The sequence below is a fragment of the Scyliorhinus torazame genome, chromosome 2 (genome assembly GCF_047496885.1).
Source record: "Scyliorhinus torazame isolate Kashiwa2021f chromosome 2, sScyTor2.1, whole genome shotgun sequence".
Taxonomy (NCBI): Eukaryota; Metazoa; Chordata; class Chondrichthyes; order Carcharhiniformes; family Scyliorhinidae; genus Scyliorhinus; species Scyliorhinus torazame.
In genome coordinates, this window is record NC_092708.1 from 247,020,187 (window position 1) to 247,040,384 (window position 20,198).

General features: G+C 48.6%; 1 protein-coding gene across 5 annotated transcripts in view; it reads left to right on the top strand.

Moving 5' to 3' along the window:
- pcnx1 (pecanex 1) overlaps window positions 1–20,198 on the top strand; it is a 450,027-nt gene that overhangs the window by 406,880 nt on the left and 22,949 nt on the right. For all 5 annotated transcript variants that reach the window (XM_072486041.1, XM_072486049.1, XM_072486025.1 and 2 more), the window contains 3 exons: window positions 689–963; window positions 9,610–9,806; window positions 12,689–13,125. In XM_072486041.1, coding sequence (XP_072342142.1) covers window positions 689–963; window positions 9,610–9,806; window positions 12,689–13,125 — 909 coding nt within the window. The remainder of the gene's footprint in view (window positions 1–688; window positions 964–9,609; window positions 9,807–12,688; window positions 13,126–20,198) is intronic.

Genomic DNA, 20,198 nt, shown 5'->3' on the forward strand with positions numbered 1-20,198 from the left:
GGAGAAAGACCGAAGTTGCACATGTCTGCAAAGATCGGTAACCCATGAGCAGGAGAGTGCAGTTAGTGTATAATGCTCTTTGACATGATCTGCACAGCTTGTGTAGTCTTCCTGAAGCCTACGGCTCTTTCGTTTCAATAAATCACTTCAAACATTTGAATTGTGATAAGTTCCTCTAAAGATTTTTTTTAAAAATTGAGCATGTGGGGTTCCATTGTGTTGAGCCGGTATCTGTAGTATTTTGCTTTTGTATTAGTGTTTCTTGTGCTGATGGTGGTTTCAACCAGTTAGACTCAAGCTAATGTGTCACCAATGAAGATTTGTCACAGTCACCATAAAGAATCCCACTTACTAGTGATAGCTGACTGCTCGAGCTAACTTGCACAATGTTATGTGGGTCGGTTAATACTAGCTATACTTCTTGAGCTCTGACTACCCTGAATTTCAGACCAGCAGTTCCATGGGCACCTGTATGGATGTACACTTGTATGTAAGTGCTATGAGATTCAGAACACGGAGAGTTGTGCAACATATATATTGGCACTCGTTCCAAAAGTGTCCAAATAGCTGCTGACCTGCAGCACAAGTCATGTGGAAGCTAAACTGATGAATTAGAGGAGGGTGGAAAGCATTAATGAGTGAACTCTCTGCTGTAGTTTTTCACACGTTTGTCCACATGTTTGTGCAGGTGAACAAGGAATGTGTCCGGGGATTGTGGGCCGGACAGCAGCAGGAGCTGGTCTTCCTGCGGAACCGCAATCCAGAACGAGGGAGTATCCAAAATGCAAAACAAGCCTTAAGGAACATGATAAACTCTTCGTGTGACCAGCCAATTGGTTACCCAATTTATGTTTCACCACTCACAACAACCTACTCTGATACGCACGAGCAGCTAAAAACCATCCTGGGAGGACCCATAAGTATCACAAACATAAGAAATTTTATTGTGTCTACATGGCACAGGTAAGTGTCAATACTGCATCTCTAAAAATGTAATTTTAGCTTTTTTTAAATGTTTAATATACTCCGATTTCCATCAGCCGCAGTATTTTGTTTTTATTTAATATACTTTTGTTCAGCAACTGAAAATATTAAGTAAGAGAAGTGACTAAACTCAACCTCCTATTGATGATAGATATAGAAGTTGGATAAAAGATTGTGTCCAGTCGAATATGATGTTACCACCTCTTGGGCTAGATAAATATTTATTTTCATTTCAAAACGCAATTTCAAAGTTTCACTCCATATTTACCAAGTTCTCCTTGACCTGGAAATGTTTGATACTTGAGTGAGAATATGTTTCATCCCTCATCTTGATGAATGCACTTCATCTGAGGCAGTACCTCAGAGTCGAGGATAACTTGCTTCCACGCTAAAAATTGGTTCTTAGGTGACTGAGCAGTCCAATGTGCAACCTTATGTCTTTATGGAGTCATGGAATTTTACAGCACAAAAAGAGGCCCTCTGCGTCTGTGCCGGCCGTCTCACACCTATTTATTCTAATCCCATTTTCCTGCACTTGGTCCGTAGCCACTAATTATTTTTTAAATTTCTTTTTTTAAATAAATTTAGAGTACCCAATTATTTATTTTCCAATTAAGGGGCAATTTAGCAAGGCCAATCCACCTACCCTGCACATCTTTGAGTTGTGGGGGTGAAACCCACGCAGACACAGGGAGAATGTGCAAATTCCGCACGGACAGTGACACGGGGCCAGGATTCAAAACTGGGTCCTCAGCGCTGTAGTCCCAGTGCTAACCACTGCGCAACCGTGCTGCCCCGTCCGTAGCCATTTATGCTATGCTGTTTCAAGTGCTCGTCTCAATGCTGCTTAAATGTTGTGAAGGTTCTCGCTCTACCATCTTTTCAGGCAGCGAGTTCCAGATTCCCACCACCCTCTGGGTGAAAATGTTTTCCCTCAAATCCCTTCTTAATCCCCTGCTCCTTACCTTAAATCTATGCCCCCCGTGGTCATTGACCCCTCTATAAAGTGGAAAAGGTTCTTTCTATCTACCGTATCTTTGTCCTTCCTAATTTTAAATACTGCTTCAGCTTGATCTCGTCAATGAAATTCAAGGTGTTCAGCTCCTTCCCAAATGCTTTTCCTCCACTTTGGGCGGTCTTGGGCTGGGGATTCCCAGGTGTTGGTGGGGTTGTTGCACTTTTTCAAGGAGGCTTTGAGGGTGCCCTCTGTTTTCCTGGGGCTCACTTGCTGTGTCAAAGCTCCGAGTAGCACGCTTGTTTCCTGAGTCTCGTGTCAAGCACGCAGACATGTGGCCCACCCAGCAGAGCTGGTTGCCTGTCATTGTGCTCTCTGTTTTGGGCAGTTCAAGGTGATTACCTACATGCTTGAAGATATGTTTTTCGTATCTGAAACAAAATTGGGTTTGACTGTGGGATAGTATCTCTTTTTCCACTAACTTGGTACTGGATAATGATTTGAACTCATATTGAGGATCGCATGATATTGGTACAAAGTTCTTCTACTGTTTTGCTGTAAACTGGCAATATAATTTTGATGCGTTCCACTGTGGATAGGCTCTACACCTGTATCACGGGTGTAAGAGATGAAGTTTAGTATGTATCCAGCCTGTCTGTACCTGACCTGATGGGTGTAAGGGAGAGTTTACACCTCCCATACGTGGGCTCACCGTGCACTCTTTGGAATGGTTCATCATGTATTGGTCTCCATCGTCACCCAGCATCAAGAGTGGTTTGATGCAAACAACAAGAAGATCTCGAAACTACTGCAGCAGAAACATGACCCATATCGGGTTCACCTCAGTGACAGGTCATCACTATCCAAGCTTGATGCCAACCAAACATCCGCAGGACTGTCCAGTGCAAGCTCAGAGAGATGCAAAACATTTGTTCGGAAGGAAGATGAACATCAGTCGTATGCAAAGAACAAGATTGGAAGAGATTCTGTGATGCTCTGAAAACTCTCTGCAGGCCCAGTCTATTGGTTCATCATCAATCCTCGGTGCTGGACTTCCGCGTGCGGCGATGACCAGCTGAGTCGCACGTTTCGGCAGCTCCCGGACTTTTGGGCTCTTGATAGGAGCCCCAACGGCAATTTTGACGGCTAAAAACACTGTGCGGTAAACCAGAAGGGAATCCCCCCTGGATACGGATGAAAAAAGGACGAGAAAGTGGCCGGATTGCAGTGGATCCTTTAGAACAGCGGCAAGGAAGGCAAGCAAAAACCAAGATGGCGTCAGAAGGTGACAGTTTAACATGGGGCCCTGAACAACAAGAGTTCTTGAAATGCTGTGTGGAAGAGATCAAAAAGGAAATGAAGAAAGAGCTGTTGGCCCCGATACTACAGGCGATCGAAGGGCTAAAGGAGGAACAAAAGACCCAGGAGCGGGAGCTTCGGGTCGTGAAGGCAAAGGCAGCCGAGAATGAGGGCGACATACAGGGCCTGGTGGTGAAGACGGAGACGCATGAGGCACATCAGAAATGATGTGTGGAAAGGTTGGAGGCACTGGAGAACAACGCAAGGAGGAACAACCTGAGGATTCTTGGTCTTCCTGAAGGTGCGGAGGGAGCGGACGTCGGGGCATATGTGAGCACGATGCTGCACTCGTTAATGGGAGCGGAGGCCCCGGCGGGTCCGTTGGAGGTGGAGGGAGCATACCGAGTGATGGCGCGAGGACCGTGAGCAGGAGAAATTCCCAGAGCCATAGTGGTGAGATTCCTCCGTTTTAAGGATAGAGAAATGGTCCTTAGATGGGCAAAGAAAACTCGGAGCAGTAAATGGGAGAACGCGGTGATCCGCGTTTATCAAGACTGGAGTGCGGAGGTGGCGAGAAGGAGGGCGAGCTTTAATCGGGCCAAGGCGGTGCTTCATAAAAAGAAGATAAAATTTGGAATGCTGCAACCGGCAAGACTGTGGGTCACATATCGAGGGAGGCACCACTACTTTGAGACGGCGGATGAAGCGTGGACTTTTATTGTGGAAGAAAAACTGGAATGAGCGGGTTATTAAAAAGAACGTTTGAACAAAGTGGTGGGGCGAATGTGGGGGGCGAAGAGGGGGGTTAAAAAGGGGGGAAAGAGGAGTTTTATGTACTAATCCTGCGATGTGGTAACTTTTCTCTCTTCCACAGGTGGTGATGGGGGGAGGAGGGGAGGTGGAGGAGATGGGGCGTTGGCCATTGGGGGCGGGGATGATAATCATGGCGGGAATAGAGAAGCAGGAAGGAGGGGGCGTCGCACGGTGCGAGCCGAGGTCACGGGGGGGAGCCGAGGTCGGCCAGAGTTTGCTGACTTCTGGGAGCAACATGGGGGGAGTAATTACGCTAGCGGGGCATCTAGCGGGGGGGGGGGGGGTGGGAGGGGGGGAATTACTGGGTTGCTGCTGCTGGGGAGAGGGGGGAGCTGGTATGGGAGGGGATGGGCGGGGGGGCACCGCCTGGGGGAGATACAGCTGCGTGGGAACCGGGTGAGGAGCTGGGAAAAGGGGATGGCTAATCGACAAGGGGAATAGGACAAGTAGGAAGCCCCCCAACCCGGCTGATCACGTGGAACGTGAGAGGGCTTAATGGGCCGATAAAGAGGGCACGGGTACTCGCACACCTTAAGAAACTTAAGGCAGATGTGGTTATGTTACAGGAAACGCACCTGAAACTGATAGACCAGGTTAGGCTACGCAAAGGATGGGTGGGGCAGGTGTTCCATTCGGGGCTAGATGCGAAAAACAGGGGGGTGGCTATATTAGTGGGGAAGCGGGTAATGTTCGAGGCAAAGACTATAGTGGCGGATAACGGGGGCAGATACGTGATGGTGAGTGGCAAACTACAGGGGGAGACGGTGGTTTTGGTGGACGTGTGCGCCCCGAACTGGGATGATGCCAATTTTGTGAGGCGGCTGCTCGGACGCATTCCGGACCTAGAGATGGGAAAGCTGATAATGGGGGGAGATTTTAATACGGTGTTGGAACCAGGGCTGGATAGGTCGAAGTCCAGGACTGGAAGGAGGCCGGCAGCAGCCAAGGTACTTAAAGATTTTATGGAGCAGATGGGAGGTGTAGACCCGTGGAGATTTAGCAGACCTAGGAGTAAGGAGTTCTCGTTTTTCTCCTATGTCCATAAAGTCTACTCGCGAATAGACTTTTTTGTGCAGGGAAGGGCGTTGATCCCGAAGATGAGGGGAACGGAGTATACGGCTATAGCCATTTCGGATCACGCTCCACACTGGGTAGACTTGGAGATAGGGGAGGAACAGGAGGGCGCCCACCCTGGAGAATGGACATGGGACTAATGGCAGATGAGGGGGGGGTGTCTAAGGGTGAGGGGGTGCATTGAAAAGTACTTGGAACTCAATGATAATGGGGAGGTCCAGGTGGGAGTTGTCTGGGAGGTGCTGAAGGCGGTGGTTAGAGGGGAGCTGATATCAATCAGGGCACATAAAGGGAAGCAGGAGAGTAAGGAACGGGAGCGGTTGCTGCAAGAAATTTTGAGGGTGGACAGACAATATGCGGAAGCACCGGAGGAGGGACTGTACAGGGTAAGGCAAAGGCTACATGTAGAATTTGACTTGCTGACTACGGGCACTGCAGAGGCACAATGGAGGAAGGCACAGGGTGTACAGTACGAATATGGGGAGAAGGCGAGCAGGTTGCTGGCACACCAATTGAGGAAAAGGGGAGCAGCGAGGGAAATAGGGGGAGTGAGGGATGAGGAAGGAGAGGGGGAGCGGAGAGAGTTAATGGAGTGTTCAAGACATTTTATAAAAAATTATATGAAGCTCAACCCCTGGATGGGAGGGAGAGAATGATGGGCTTCTTGGATCGGCTGGAATTTCCCAAGGTGGAAGAGCAGGAAAGGGTGGGACTGGGAGCACAGATCGAGGTAGAAGAAGTGGTGAAAGGAATTAGGAGCATGCAGGCGGGAAAGGCCCCGGGACCGGATGGATTCCCAGTCGAATTCTATAGAAAATATGTGGACTTGCTCGCCCCGGTATTGACGAGGACCTTTAATGAGGCAAAGGAAAGGGGACAACTGCCCCCGACTATGTCTGAAGCAACGATATCGCTTCTTTTAAAGAAGGAAAAGGACATAGCGGGTCCTATAGACCTATTTCCCTCCTAAATGGAGATGCCAAGATCCTGGCCAAGGTAATGGCAATGAGAATAGAGGAATGTGTCCCGGGGGTGGTCCACGAGGACCAAACTGGGTTTGTGAAGGGGAGACAGCTGAACACGAATATACGGAGGCTGTTAGGGGTAATGATGATGGCCCCACCAGAGGGGGAAACGGAGATAGTAGTGGCGATGGATGCCGAGAAAGCATTTGATAGAGTGGAGTGGGATTATTTGTGGGAGGTGTTGAGGAGATTTGGTTTTGGAGAGGGGTATGTTAGATGGGTGCAGCTGCTGTATAGGGCCCCGATGGCGAGCGTGGTCACGAATGGACGGGGATCTGCATATTTTCGGCTCCATAGAGGGACAAGGCAGGGATGCCCTCTGTCCCCATTATTGTTTGCACTGGCGATTGAGCCCCTGGCGATAGCGTTGAGGGGTTCCAAGAAGTGGAGGGGAGTACTTAGAGGAGGAGAAGAACACCGGGTATCTTTGTATGCGGACGATTTGCTACTATACGTGGCAGACCCGGCGGAGGGGATGCCAGAAATAATGCGGATACTTGGGGAGTTTGGGGATTTTTCAGGGTATAAATTGAACATGGGGAAAAGTGAGTTGTTTGTGGTGCATCCAGGGGAGCAGAGTAGAGAAATAGAGGACCTACCGTTGAGGAAGGTAACAAGGGACTTTCGTTACCTGGGGATCCAGATAGCCAAGAATTGGGGCACATTGCATAGGTTAAATTTAACGCGGTTGGTGGAACAAATGGAGGAGGATTTCAAGAGATGGGATATGGTATACCTGTCACTGGCAGGGAGGGTGCAGGCGGCTAAGATGGTGGTCCTCCCGAGATTCCTCTTTGTGTTTCAGTGCCTCCCGGTGGTGATCACAAAGGCTTTTTTTAAAAGGATTGAAAAGAGCATCATGGGTTTTGTGTGGGCCGGGAAGACCCCGAGAGTGAGGAAGGGATTCTTACAGCGTAGCAGGGATAGGGGGGGGCTGGCACTACCGAGCCTAAGTGAGTATTATTGGGCCGCTAATATTTCAATGGTGAGTAAGTGGATGGGAGAGGAGGAGGGAGCGGCGTGGAAGAGATTAGAGAGGGCGTCCTGTAGGGGGACTAGCCTACAGGCTATGGTGACAGCCCCATTGCCGTTCTCACCGAGGAACTACACCACAAGCCCGGTGGTGGTGGCTACACTGAAGATTTGGGGACAGTGGAGACGGCATAGGGGAAAGACTGGAGCCTTGGGGGGGTCCCCGATAAGAAACAACCATAGGTTTGCCCCGGGGGGAATGGATGGGGGATATGGAATGTGCAAAGAGCAGGAATAACGCAACTGAAAGATCTGTTTGTGGATGGGAAGTTCGCGAGTCTGGGAGCGCTGACCGAGAAATATGGGTTGCCCCAAGGGAATGCATTCAGGTATATGCAACTGAGGGCTTTTGCGAGGCAACAGGTGAGGGAATTCCCGCAGCTCCTGACACAAGAGGTGCAGGACAGAGTGATCTCAAAGACATGGGTGGGGGATGGTAAGGTGTCAGATATATATAGAGAAATGAGGGACGAAGGGGAGACTATGGTAGATGAACTAAAAGGGAAATGGGAAGAAGAGCTGGGGGAGGAGATCGAGGAGGGGCTGTGGGCAGATGCCCTAAGCAGGGTAAACTCGTCGTCCTCGTGTGCCAGGCTAAGCCTGATTCAGTTTAAGGTATTACACAGGGCGCATATGACTGGAGCACGGCTCAGTAAATTTTTTGGGGTGGAGGATAGGTGTGCGAGGTGCTCGAGAAGCCCAGCGAATCATACCCATATGTTTTGGTCATGCCCGGCACTACAGGGGTTTTGGATGGGGGTGACAAAGGTGCTTTCAAAAGTAGTGGGGGTCCGGGTCGAACCAAGCTGGGGGTTGGCTATATTTGGGGTTGCACAAGAGCCGGGAGTGCAGGAGGCGAGAGAGGCCGATGTTTTGGCCTTTGCGTCCCTAGTAGCCCGGCGCAGGATATTGTTAATGTGGAAAGAAGCCAAGCCCCCGGGGGTGGAGACCTGGATAAATGACATGGCAGGGTTTATAAAGCTAGAGCGGATTAAGTTCGTTCTAAGGGGGTCGGCTCAAGGGTTCACTAGGCGGTGGCAACCGTTCGTCGAATACCTCGCAGAAAGATAGATGGAATGGAAAAAAGAAGGCAGCAGCAGCAGCCCAGGATCGGAGGGGGGTGGGGGGGGGGGGTGGAGGAGGAACCAGAAGGACTCTCAGGGTTGTTAATATATACTGTATAATATGTATAGGTTGTTGCGACAGATAATTATATATTGGACAGTTAAATTATATTTTTGGAGAGTGTTACTTGTGAGAAGGCAGTTGCCAATTAGGGCTAGTTTTCATTTTTGTTATTTATTATTTATTCATTTTTTGTTTATAAAATAGGTCATTGTTATTTGTGTTGTTATAATATTGTGTAAAGGATGCACAATGTATGGTGTTGGTTGACCAAAAATTTTCAATAAAATATTTATTTTTTAAAAAATCAATCCTCGGTGCTTGATGGGTCAACACCACTCACAGAATAAGCCCAAATTCTCGAAAGATGGGTGGAGCACTTTAACCACATCCTCAATCAGCCTTCATCCATCAATGAAGAAACAATCAACAAGCTGTCATCAACTGCTGTCTTGATGATCCTCCAACCCTCTTAGAAATGTTGAACACCATCAACAGTAAAGCTTCTGATGCTAACCCAGCTGAGGTCTACAAGACTGGAGGTCAGTGCCTCATCACAAAGCTCCCTGAGTTCTTTCAGTCTTTGTGGGAGCAAGAATACATCCCACAAAAATGCAAAATGTCCACCTGTACAAGCAAAAAAGAACATGCCAATCTTGCGACAATCATAGAGGAATCTTCCTCCTCTCCACCGTCAGCAAGATCTTTGCCAGAATCTTTCTGAACCGCTTAGTGCAACTCCCCGACTAGGCTTTCCTGCCAGAGAATTGGTGCGATTTCAGAAAAGGTTGAGGAACTACTAATATCGTGTTGCAGGTAGACAGCTGTGAAGAATTGCCAAGAACAGAACATGGACCTCTACACCACATTTGTTGACCTGACCAAGGCCTTTAACAATGTCAGGCCTTTGGAAGATAATGGAGAAAATTAGAAGACTGTTTGCTGTGCGGTAGGTATGTGTTCAAATGTGGCAGAAATTGTCTTGTCACTTTATATATTGTCACTAAATGGTGCAAAGCAGGTTTCCAGTGAGAACAAGGTGAAGGAACATAAAGACTGATGCAACATGAGGTTAGCAAAACATGGTAGGAATAGCAAATATGCGCCACAGTTTTTTTTCTCGCGTTCTGCACAGGTACCTCAATTGTTCCGGGGATATCTGTGAGTTGTAGGAAAGAACTCACTAAGCTAATCTGCCACTGTCCTGGAGTTTAGTGCTCCCCTGTCAGAAGGTGACATGCTCTCGCGTGAACTTTACACAAGTAACCACACACTCTAACTGTTTGTATCTATCCTCTTCAGGTTACGGAAAGGATGTGGTGCCGGTTGTAACAGTGGTGGAAATATTGAGGATTCGGATGTGGGTGGAGTCTCCAGTGCCAGTAATAATGTAACTGCAAATGAGTCCCAAAGTAGTACTTCCCATGGAGGCTCTGGACCAGCTGGATATGGACCTGGAGCAGGTCTCCAACCTCCAATCACAAACCTACCCATATTGGGTAAGGTTTTGTTCTATATTATATTTGGCACATTCTTTTTAAGACAGATTCATAATTGTAAGTTTGTATCAGTCCAATACTCAGTGCTGTACCATTAATGATGGGTTTGGTTTTTCTGATGGTCCGTTGCAGATCTGCTAAGCAGTGAGCTGTCAGAGAACACTGAATTGGCCGAATGTTTTAGAAGCTCTTGATGCTGCTCAATTGTAAGGACACTCATTGACTGACATATTCACAATGCATTTTCGTGAATATCAAACCATTAATTTTGCTTTAGACCCTTCAAATCAGGCATGACAAATTAAAATGACACCTCTACTGTACGCTCAGTATTGTTAGATGTGTTTCAGAATTTACTTTTATGTCTTTGATATTAACTTTGACTCACTGGGTTGCACTCTCACCCGTTTCAAAGATTGTGTGTTCAGGTTCCAACACAAGGACGTGAGCACGAAATATCAACTAGCATTCCAGTGCAGTCTTCAGGGACTCTTGGTGCTCCTGTCTTTCAGATGAAACGTGTAACTGAGGCCCTGACTGCCCTCCCAAGTGAACGTAAATGATCTCATTGTTCTATTTTGAACAACGACTGGGGAGTTCTCCGAGTCTCCTGACCAATATGTACCCTTCAGCCGACATCACCAAAGCAGATTTTCTGATCCAATATCTTATTGATGTATGTGGGGCCTTGCTATGCACAAATTGGTTACCATATTTCCTGTATTTACAGCAGCAATCATTTCAAAAATTGGCTATAAAAGTCTTGGAGACTTCATGTGGTCTTGAAAAGTGTTACATCAATACAAGGCAGTCTTTCTCTAGTAATAGGCTTCAGAGGGAGGTGAGCATACAATCTGAAAGATATGCAGATTTTGTAATTCGTCCATTTATAAATTTGACAGCCAATTTATTTTGGAACAAGGCCAGCAGCTATGAATATTTAAGAAGCTACGGCAGCCTGCTGAGGGATATTTTAAAAAAACTTGAGAACAGTCTTGGAAGTGGGATGCATCAAATAAATAACAAAATGGCAACATTTGCTGCAGCTTGTGAAGGAGATAAAAAGGGGAATAATTGTCTATCTAGTTCAATAACTAGATTACATTCCTTTGTTTTGAGGAAATTAATAATATTTCTATTCTAAATATCTATTTAAAATCTTGCTTACAGCTTGCATTTCCTGCACAAATTATCCTCGCTGCCTATGTCATATATTTACAAGAAGAACATTTTTATAGGACTTTTAATGTAGCAAAAAAAAAATTGCACAGTGCTTCATAAAGATCTAAGGAGAAACTGACTGCAGAGCTTGAGGTATTCAGGGGAGGCGTTGGCATAGCAGTATCATAACTGGACCCAGGGTAATGGTCTGGGGACCCGGGTTCAAACTCCAACATTGCAGATGGTGAAATCTAAATTCAGTAAAAAGAATTCAATAAAATAATAATGAAGCCATCATCGATTGTTGTAAAATACCCATCTGGTTCACTAATGTCTTTTAGGGAAGGAAATCTGCCATCCTTACCCAGTCCCTTGTGACTCTACATGTGACTCCAGAACCACAGCAATATGGCTGACTCTTTAAAAAGAATGCCTTCTGAAATGGATCACTCAGTTCAAGGGCAATTCAGGATGGGCAATAAATGCTGGCCCAGCCAACTAAGCCTACATCCCATGAATGAATAATGAAAAGAAAGGATGATTGAAGAAGAGGTACTATAGCTTTTAAGGAAGGATGCTAAAGCAGAGAGGGAGGTGGAGAGGCGGTGTTGTTCAGGGAGAGAAATTTAGAAAATGGGCCCTAAGTGACCACAAATAATTGGGCTAAGAGGGAGAAGGATTCAGAGACGGTGAAGTCAGAGGGAAAGAGAGTTTAGGAGCTGCGCAATGTTGCTGGAGGTTAAAATGATTGAGAGAGACAAGAACATGGAGAGATTTTAAAACATTGCCATGAATTTAAACTTTGAGGCATTGGAGAACAGGAAAGTTGGTCTATCAATGATTTAATTATGATTTTCACAAAGGCTTCAGCTTCTTTCAAAGCCTGGGCTTTGACCTGATATTTTTTGAGCGCAAGGCGGGTGCTGAAGCCTGAACAAAATACAGTGTGGACAATTTCTAAGATGCATCAGTAGCATTGAAATATTTTTCTGTCTATCCCAAAATCGCTTTTCAAAATTGTTTGAAGAAAAGCGGGAAACATTTTAAGTGATTTATTGATGAAAATATTTCATTGATTTGTTTTTGAAGTGGAATGTATGTGTCTGTGAGGAAGAGACAGGGAATAGGATTGACAGAATTAACTAGCATTTGCATTTATTTGTTTATTATAGCTTTAAGAGGGAGTACTCCATACCCTCCGGATTTCCTTTAAAGTTGTGCGGTGGAAAGAAATCCAGAGGGTCTTTCCTCCTCCTAATTTCTATCGTTTTCTGAGCATGGAATTGTGCATTAGTGAAAGCAAGCAAAAAAATGTAATTTTCACCTTATCATTTATTCAACACCATCTCTCGTTTGGTTGGGTTTGAATTTATTATTGGACATGAATGTAAAAAGGCACTATTCTGGAAAGGATAATTGCTTGAAATTATTTGTAATTAATAGTTAGCAAGTGGTTTATTACAAGATTAAGAGGTAAACGTAAATGTGCATAATCGCAATGCCATAATTTAACATGTTTGCTATGCAAAGCATAGTACCATTATTTAAAAGTAAGAATCTGATTGAGGCCCAAGGTGAAAGAAGAGTTCCGATGAAGAGTCATATTGGACTCAAAACATTGACTGCTTTTCTCTCTTCACAGATGCTCCTGGACATGCTGTGCTTTTCCAGCGCTTTCTGTTTTTATTGTACAAAGAGTTATTTGTTTTTGATTTCAACAGGCACCAGCCACAGCAGTCACTCAGTGCAATCCAGCCTCGTCAGACATTCCCCTGCACGTGCCTCAGTAGCCAGCCAGTCTTCATATCGATACAACACCCGTCATTCTTCCTTACGGACATCTGCCACTGGCCTTGTGCCATGTCGCCGTTCATCCACCAGCCAGTTGTCTTTGCGAAACCTGCCCAGCTCAATCCAGTCCCGACTGTCCATGGTGAACCAGATAGAACCATCAAGCCAGGCGGGCGCTCTGAGTATACAGTGTGGCCTGCCCTCTTCCAGCAGCTCCAGCCAGAGCATTCCCATCTGCAAACGCAACACATTGGCAGGACTTCTCGGAGCAGAAGGTGTCACCAGTGTAGACATTCAGCCAGGCAGCAACTCAAGCACAGCATTTAACACACCTGCCAAGAAGGAGGAAATTAACTACAGAGTCCAGGTACGTACTCATTACGTAATGCTGGATTCCACACAAGCTGGAGATGAATTGACACAACAGTAAACATTTCCTGTTGTGTTTCCTACATTTAAATGAGATGTATCTTAAAGCCACCCAAGGAAGCCACTCCAGAGCAGCTTCCGAATTAAGCCCAGAGACAAGTGGCCTCTGGGCCATGGGAGCCAACTCAAGAACCCCAAACAGCACAGTTCTAATTGTGTTTACATTATCACTGGCTGGTGGCATATTTTGTGAGCCTTGACAGTGGAAGGAACTGTTCTTGTGCTGTTGCCTCATAGAACATACAGTGCAGAAGGAGACCATTCGGCTCATTGAGTCTGCACCGATCCATTTAAGCCCTCACTTCCACCCTATCCCCATAACCCAATAACCCCTCCTAACCTTTTTTGGACACTAAGGGAAACTTAGCATGGCCAATCTTTGGACTGTGGGAGGAAACCGGAGCACCCGGAGGAAACCCACGCAGACACGGGGACAATGTGCAGACTCCGCACTGACAGTGACCCAGCAGGGAATCGAAACTGGGACCCTGAAGCTGTGAAGCCACAGTGCTAACCACTATGCTGCCGTGCTGATCATTGATAGATAAATATTAAATTGTTACATTATCTTTTAGTATCTGCAGCTTGTAGTTAATGTGAACATTGATTTAACTGTTAATGTGTGACCCACAGGGTGGCATGGTGGCGCAGTGATTAGCACTGCTGTCTCACGGCGCTGAAGACTCAGGTTCGATCCCGATCCCGGGTCACTGTCCGTGTGGAGTCTGCGTGTGTCTCACCCCCACAACCTAAAGATGTGCAGGGTAGCTGGATTAGCCACGCTAAATTGGAAAAAAAAAGAATTGGGTGACTAAATTTATTTTAAAAATTGTGACCCACAAGCCTCCACGGTATCCATTTAAAGAACTTGAGACAAAACTATTGGAGCTAAGACCATAAGATGTAAGAGCAGAAGTAGGCCATTCGATCGAATCTACTCTGCCATTCAGTGAGATCATGACTGATCTGGTGTGATAATTCTCAACTCCACTTTACCCACCTTATCCCCATAACCCTTGATTCGCTTACTGATTTAAAATGTCTATCTCAGCCTTGATTATACTTTTTAAAAAAAAATATGTTTATTAAGAGTTTTTTAACAGAATTTTCAACCATACAAACAAACCCCCCCCCGCCCCGTAACACAAAAGGAAGAAAGCTCGCATAGTAAGACATAAACATGGCAAGTCAATATGATACAGAACTTTGTACATTGGATTCCTCCCTTACATATCAGTTTTCCGGATCATTCATGTATTTTCTTGCTCAAATGCCCCCCCAGAAAAAAACCCTATCCCTCCCCCCCCCCCGCGGTTGCTGCTGTCCGACCTTCATCTAACGCTCCGCGAGATAGTCTAGGAACGGTTGCCACCGCCTGTAGAACCCCTGCGCAGACCCTCTCAAGGCGAACTTAATCCTCTCCAACTTGATAAACCCTGCCATATCATTTATCCAGGCATCCACGCTGGGGGGCTTCGCATCTTTCCACATTAACAAGATCCTTCGCCGGGCTACTAGGGACGCAAAGGCCAGAATGCCGGCCTCTTTCGCCTCCTGCACTCCCGGCTAGTCCGCTACTCCAAATAGTGCTAGCCCCCAGCTTGGCTTGACCCGGACTTTCACCACCTTAGATACTGTTCGCGCAACTCCCCTCCAGTGCCAGGCATGACCAAAACATAGGGACATGGTTCGCCGGGCTTCCTGAACACCTCCCACATCTGTCCTCCACCCCAAAGAACCTACTCAGCCTCGCCCCCGTCATATGCGCTCTGTGAACTACCTTAAACTGTATCAGGCTGAGCCTGGCACACGAGGAAGAGGAATTAACCCTACTTGGGGCATCAGCCCACAGCCCCTCCTCAATCTCCTCCCCCAGCTCCTCTTCCCATTTACCCTTCAGCTCCTCTACCAAAGCCTCCCCCTCTTCTTTCATCTCCTGGTATATCGTTGACACCTTGCCCTCTCCGACCCATACGCCCGAAATCACCCTGTCTTGAATCCCCTGTGCCGGGAGCAGCGGGAATTCCCTCACCTGCCGCCTCACAAACGCCCTTATTTGCATGTACCTGAAAGCGTTTCCCGGGGGTAGCCCAAACTTCTCCTCCAGCGCCCCTAAGCCCGCAAACGTCCCATCAATGAACAGGTCCCCCATTCTTTTAATCCCTGCCCTGTGCCAGCTCTGAAACCCGCCTGTCCATCCTTCCCGGGACAAACCGATGGTTGTCTCTGATCAGGGACCACACCGAGGCTCCCATCACACCCCTGTGCCGTCTCCACTGGCCCCAGATCTTTAGCGTTGCCGCCACCACCGGGCTCGTGGTGTACCTTGTCGGCGAGAGCGGCAGCGGTGCCGTCACCAGCGCCCCCAGGCTCGTTCCTTTGCAGGATGCCATCTCCAACCTCTTCGATGCCGCCCCCTCTCCCTCCATCACCCACTTACGGATCATCGCCACATTGGCCACCCAGTAGTAACCACCCAGATTCGGCAACGCCAGCCCTCCTCTATCTCTACCACGCTCCAGAAACCCCCTCCTTACCCTTGGGGTCTTATTCGCCCACACAAAACCCATAATGCTCCTGCCTACCCTCTTAAAAAAGGCCTTGGTGATCACAATTGGAAGGCATTGGAATACAAAAGGAAACCTCAAAAGGACCACCTTTTTAATCGACTGTACCCTGCCCGCTAGCGAGAGTGGCAACATGTCCCACCGTTTAAAGTCCTCCTCCATCTGCTCCACCAGCCGCGTCAAATTAAGTTTGTGCAGGGCCCCCCAACTCCTAGCTACCTGGATCCCCAAGTATCGAAAGTTCCTATCCGCCCTCCTCAGCGGTAGGTCGTCTATCCCTCTTCCCTGATCCCCCGGATGCATCACAAAGAGCTTGCTCTTCCCTACATTGAGCTTATAGCCTGAGAAGTCCCCAAACTCCCTTAGGATCTGCATGACCTCCACCATCCCCTCCACTGGGTCCGCCACATACAGCAACAGGTCGTCTGCGTACAGCGACACTCGATGCTCCTCTCCCCCTCGGACCACCCCCTTCCATTTCCCAGACTCCCTTATTGCCATGGCCAAAGGTTCAATTGCTAGTGCAAACAACAAGGGGGACAGGGGGCACCCCTGCCTCGTCCCTCGATACAGCCGAAAATAGTCCAACCTCCGCCGATTCGTAACCACACTCGCCACAGGGGCTCTATATAGGAGTTTAACCCAACTGATAAACCCCTGTCCAAACCCAAACCTCCGCAACACTTCCCAGAGATACTCCCACACTACTCGGTCAAAGGCCTTCTCCACGTCCATAGCTGCCACTATCTCCGCCTCTCCCTCCACCGATGGCATCATTATCACATTTAGGAGCCTTCGCACATTGGTATTTAGCTGCCTACCCTTTACGAATCTCGTCTGGTCCTTGTGAATCACCCCCGGGACACAGTCCTCGATCCTCGTAGCCAACATTTTTGCCAGCAACTTAGCGTCTACGTTGAGGAGCGAGATCGGTCTATAAGACCTGCATTGCAGTGGGTCCTTATGCCGCTTCAGGATCAAAGAGATCGTCGCCTCCGACATTGTCGGGGGCAGGGTCCCCCCCCTCCCTTGCTTCATTGAAGGTCCTTACCAGCAACGGGGCTAACAGGTCTACATACTTCGTATAGAACTCTACCGGGAACCCATCCGGCCCCAGGGTCTTCCCTGCCTGCATGCTTCCCAGTCCTTTAACCAGCTCCTCCACCCCAATTGGCCCCCCCAAACCAGCCACCTCCTACTCCTCCACCCTCGGGAACCTCAGTTGGTCCAAGAATAGTCGCATCCCCTCTTTTCCCCCTTGGGGCTGGGACCTATGCAGCTCCTCGTAAAAGGCCTTGAATGCCTCATTCACTTTCACCGCACTCCGCACCGTTGTTCCCCTGCCATCCTTGACTCCACCCATTTCCCTCGCTGCCATCCTCTTACGGAGCTGATGTGCCAGTATCCGACTCACCTTCCCCCCCATATTCATACATCGCCCCCTGTGCCTTCCTCCACTGCCTCTGCCTTCCCCGTGGTCAACAGGTCGAACTCCGTCTGGAGACTTTGTCTCTCCCTGAGGAGTCCCTCATCAGGGGCCTCTGCATTTCTCCTGTCCACCCTTAAAATCTCCCCCACTAACCTCTCCCTTTCCCTGCCCTCTCTCCTCTCCCTATGAGCCCTGATGGAGATGAAATCTCCCCTGACCACCACCTTCAGCGCCTCCCATACTACCCCCACCTGCACCTCCCCGTTGCCGTTGGCCTCCAGATACCTTTCGATGCACCCCCGCACCCTCCCACACACTTCCTCGTCTGCCAGCAGTCCCACATCCAACCGCCACAACGGGTGTTGGTCCCTCTCCTCCCCCAGCTCTAGCTCCACCCAATGCGGGGCGTGGTCTAAAATGGCCATGGCCGAATACTCCGTTCCCTCCACTTTAGGGATCAATGCCCTGCCCAGACAAAAAATTCTATCCGGGAGTAGGCCTTATGTACATGGGAGAAAAAAGAAAATTCTCTAGCCATTTTCCATTTTCAGTTCTCCCTCGGCCAGTGCAGCAGCAACCCTGTTATTCCCCCCTCTTTCCCCCCCCCCCCCCGCCTCCCCGCTAGATCCGCATCTAACTCTTTTGCTCCCCCCATACTACTTCCATGAGTCAGCTGACTTCTGCTGACCCTGGCTTCCCCCGCCTTGCCGTTGATCTCCCCCTTGTGGGAATCTCTCCTCCTCCTTACGTTCCTCCATCCCCCCCCCCCCCCCCCTCCCTAGCGCGGGAAAAAACCCACGCTTTCCTGAGCCAGCCCCGCCCCCTGTGGCGCAGCTCCTGTTGCGACCTTATCCCAGTTCCCCCATCCCCGAGTCTCGCCTCCCTCCAGTACTGGCGCCCACATTCCCCACTATCTCATCAAAAAAAAAAATGAACTCTTCCCCCATCCCCATCCATCATCCCACCCGTGAAACATCCTTTACCCATATTTACAACCTGTATACAGTCAACATCTCCCCCACAACCACAGCCCCTCAGTTCGAGTCCAATTTTTCCGTTTGGATAAAGGTCAAAGCCTCTTCTGGCATTTCGAAATAGTGGTGTCGGTCCTGATAAGTGACCCACAGTCGCGCAGGCTGCAGCATTCCAAATCTCACCTTTTTTTATGCAGCACCGCCTTGGCCCAGTTGAAGCCAGCTCTCCTCTTTGCCACCTCCGCACTCCAGTCCTGGTAGACTCGGATCACCGCATTCTCCCATCTACTGCTCTTGGCCCATCTCAGGACACTCTCTTTGTCCGCGAAGCGATGGAACCTCGCCACTATCGCCCTTGGCGGCTCATCTGCCTTGGGTCTCCTCGCCAGGACCCGGTGAGCCCCTTCCAGCTCCAGGGGGCTCGGAGAGGCCTCCGCACCCATCAGCGAATGGAGCATCGTACTCACATACGCCCCGGCATCAGCCCCCTCCACTCCTTCGGGGAGACCCAGAATCCGGAGATTCTTCCTCCTTGACCTGTTCTCCAGGACCTCGAGTCTCTCAGCCCACCTCCTGTGCACCGCCTCGTGTGCCTCCATCTTTACCGCCAGGCCCAGGATCTCGTCCTCGTTCTCATTCGTTTTATCCCTCACCTCACGGAGCTCCACTGCCTGGGCCTTCTGGGTCTCCTTCAGCCCCTCGATCGCCAACAGCATTGGCGCCAGCACCTCTTTTTTAAGCTCCTCCACGCAGCGCCTGAGGAACTCCTGCTGGTCTGGCCCCCATGCTGCTCGATCTCCATCCTCCACCATCTTGGTTTTTCCCCCTCGTTTTTGCCGCTGCTCCAAAGCCTCTTTCTCCGTCGCTCCACCGCCAATCCCCGCCATACGACGTAAGGGGGGACCTTACTTCACCTTCCCACACGGGATTCAATCAAAAAATTTCCGTTGGGGCTCCTCCGGAGAGCCCAAAAGTCCGTTATAGCGGGAGCTGCCGAAATGTGCGGCTTAGCTCCGCATCGCCGCAACCGGAAGTCAGCCTTGATTATAATTAACGAGCCAGCCACTGCAGCCTTCTGCGGTAAAGAATTCCACAGATTCACTACCCTTTACTGCCTCAAAGCGCCAGGGACCCAGGTTCAATTTCGGCCTTGGGTGACTGTGTAATTTGTACTTTCTCTTTGAGTCATCGTGGGGTCCCTCTGGGTGCTCCGGTTTCCTCCCACAGTCCAAAGATGAGCAAGTTTGATGGATTGGCCATGATAAATTGTTTCTTAGAGTCTGAAGATGTCCAGGTTAGGTGGGGCTACGGGGATAGGGCAGGGATGGGCCTAGGTAGGGTGCTGTTTTAGAGGGTCAGTACAAACTTGATGGGCAGAATGGCCTCCTGAACTGTAGGGATTCTATAGTTCCACAAAATTCCTCCTCATCGCTGTATTAAATGGTGACTCCTTACTCTGACATTGTACCCTCTGGTCCTAGACTCTCCCATAAGGGGAAACAACCTCAGCATCTTACCTGAGAATCCTATTTGTCTCAATAAGTTTTCCTTTCATTCTCCTGAACTCCAATGAGTCCAGGCTAAACCTCTCCTCATGAGGAAATCCCCCATACCTTGGATCAACCTAGTCACACCTGTTAGCCATAAACAAAATATAAAATAGGTGACAGTGCATTTCTTGATGCTAATTAACTCATTGAATCATCAACAATTACAGAGCTCACTGTGGCCGAATACAAGGACTCAAATTCCTAACAGCATCATTCATTAACTTAAACTGTATTTGCATTATAAAACTGCTGGAGGAAGCAGAATATAATCTTTTGAACTAGCCACTGTAACGCAGCCTATGCTTGCCAGCAGGGTGTGCAGTTTAGGTAATTTATATAGATAGCAGACAGTGTTGTGCCCAGTGTGTCTCCCCTCATTTCCCATGTGAGGCACCATGTTGCTGGTTGGATGAATGGGCTGCACCACTTATTCTGATGGGGAGGTTCTATGACTGAAGGAAGCAATGGCATAAAAATCATTATTCCATTGT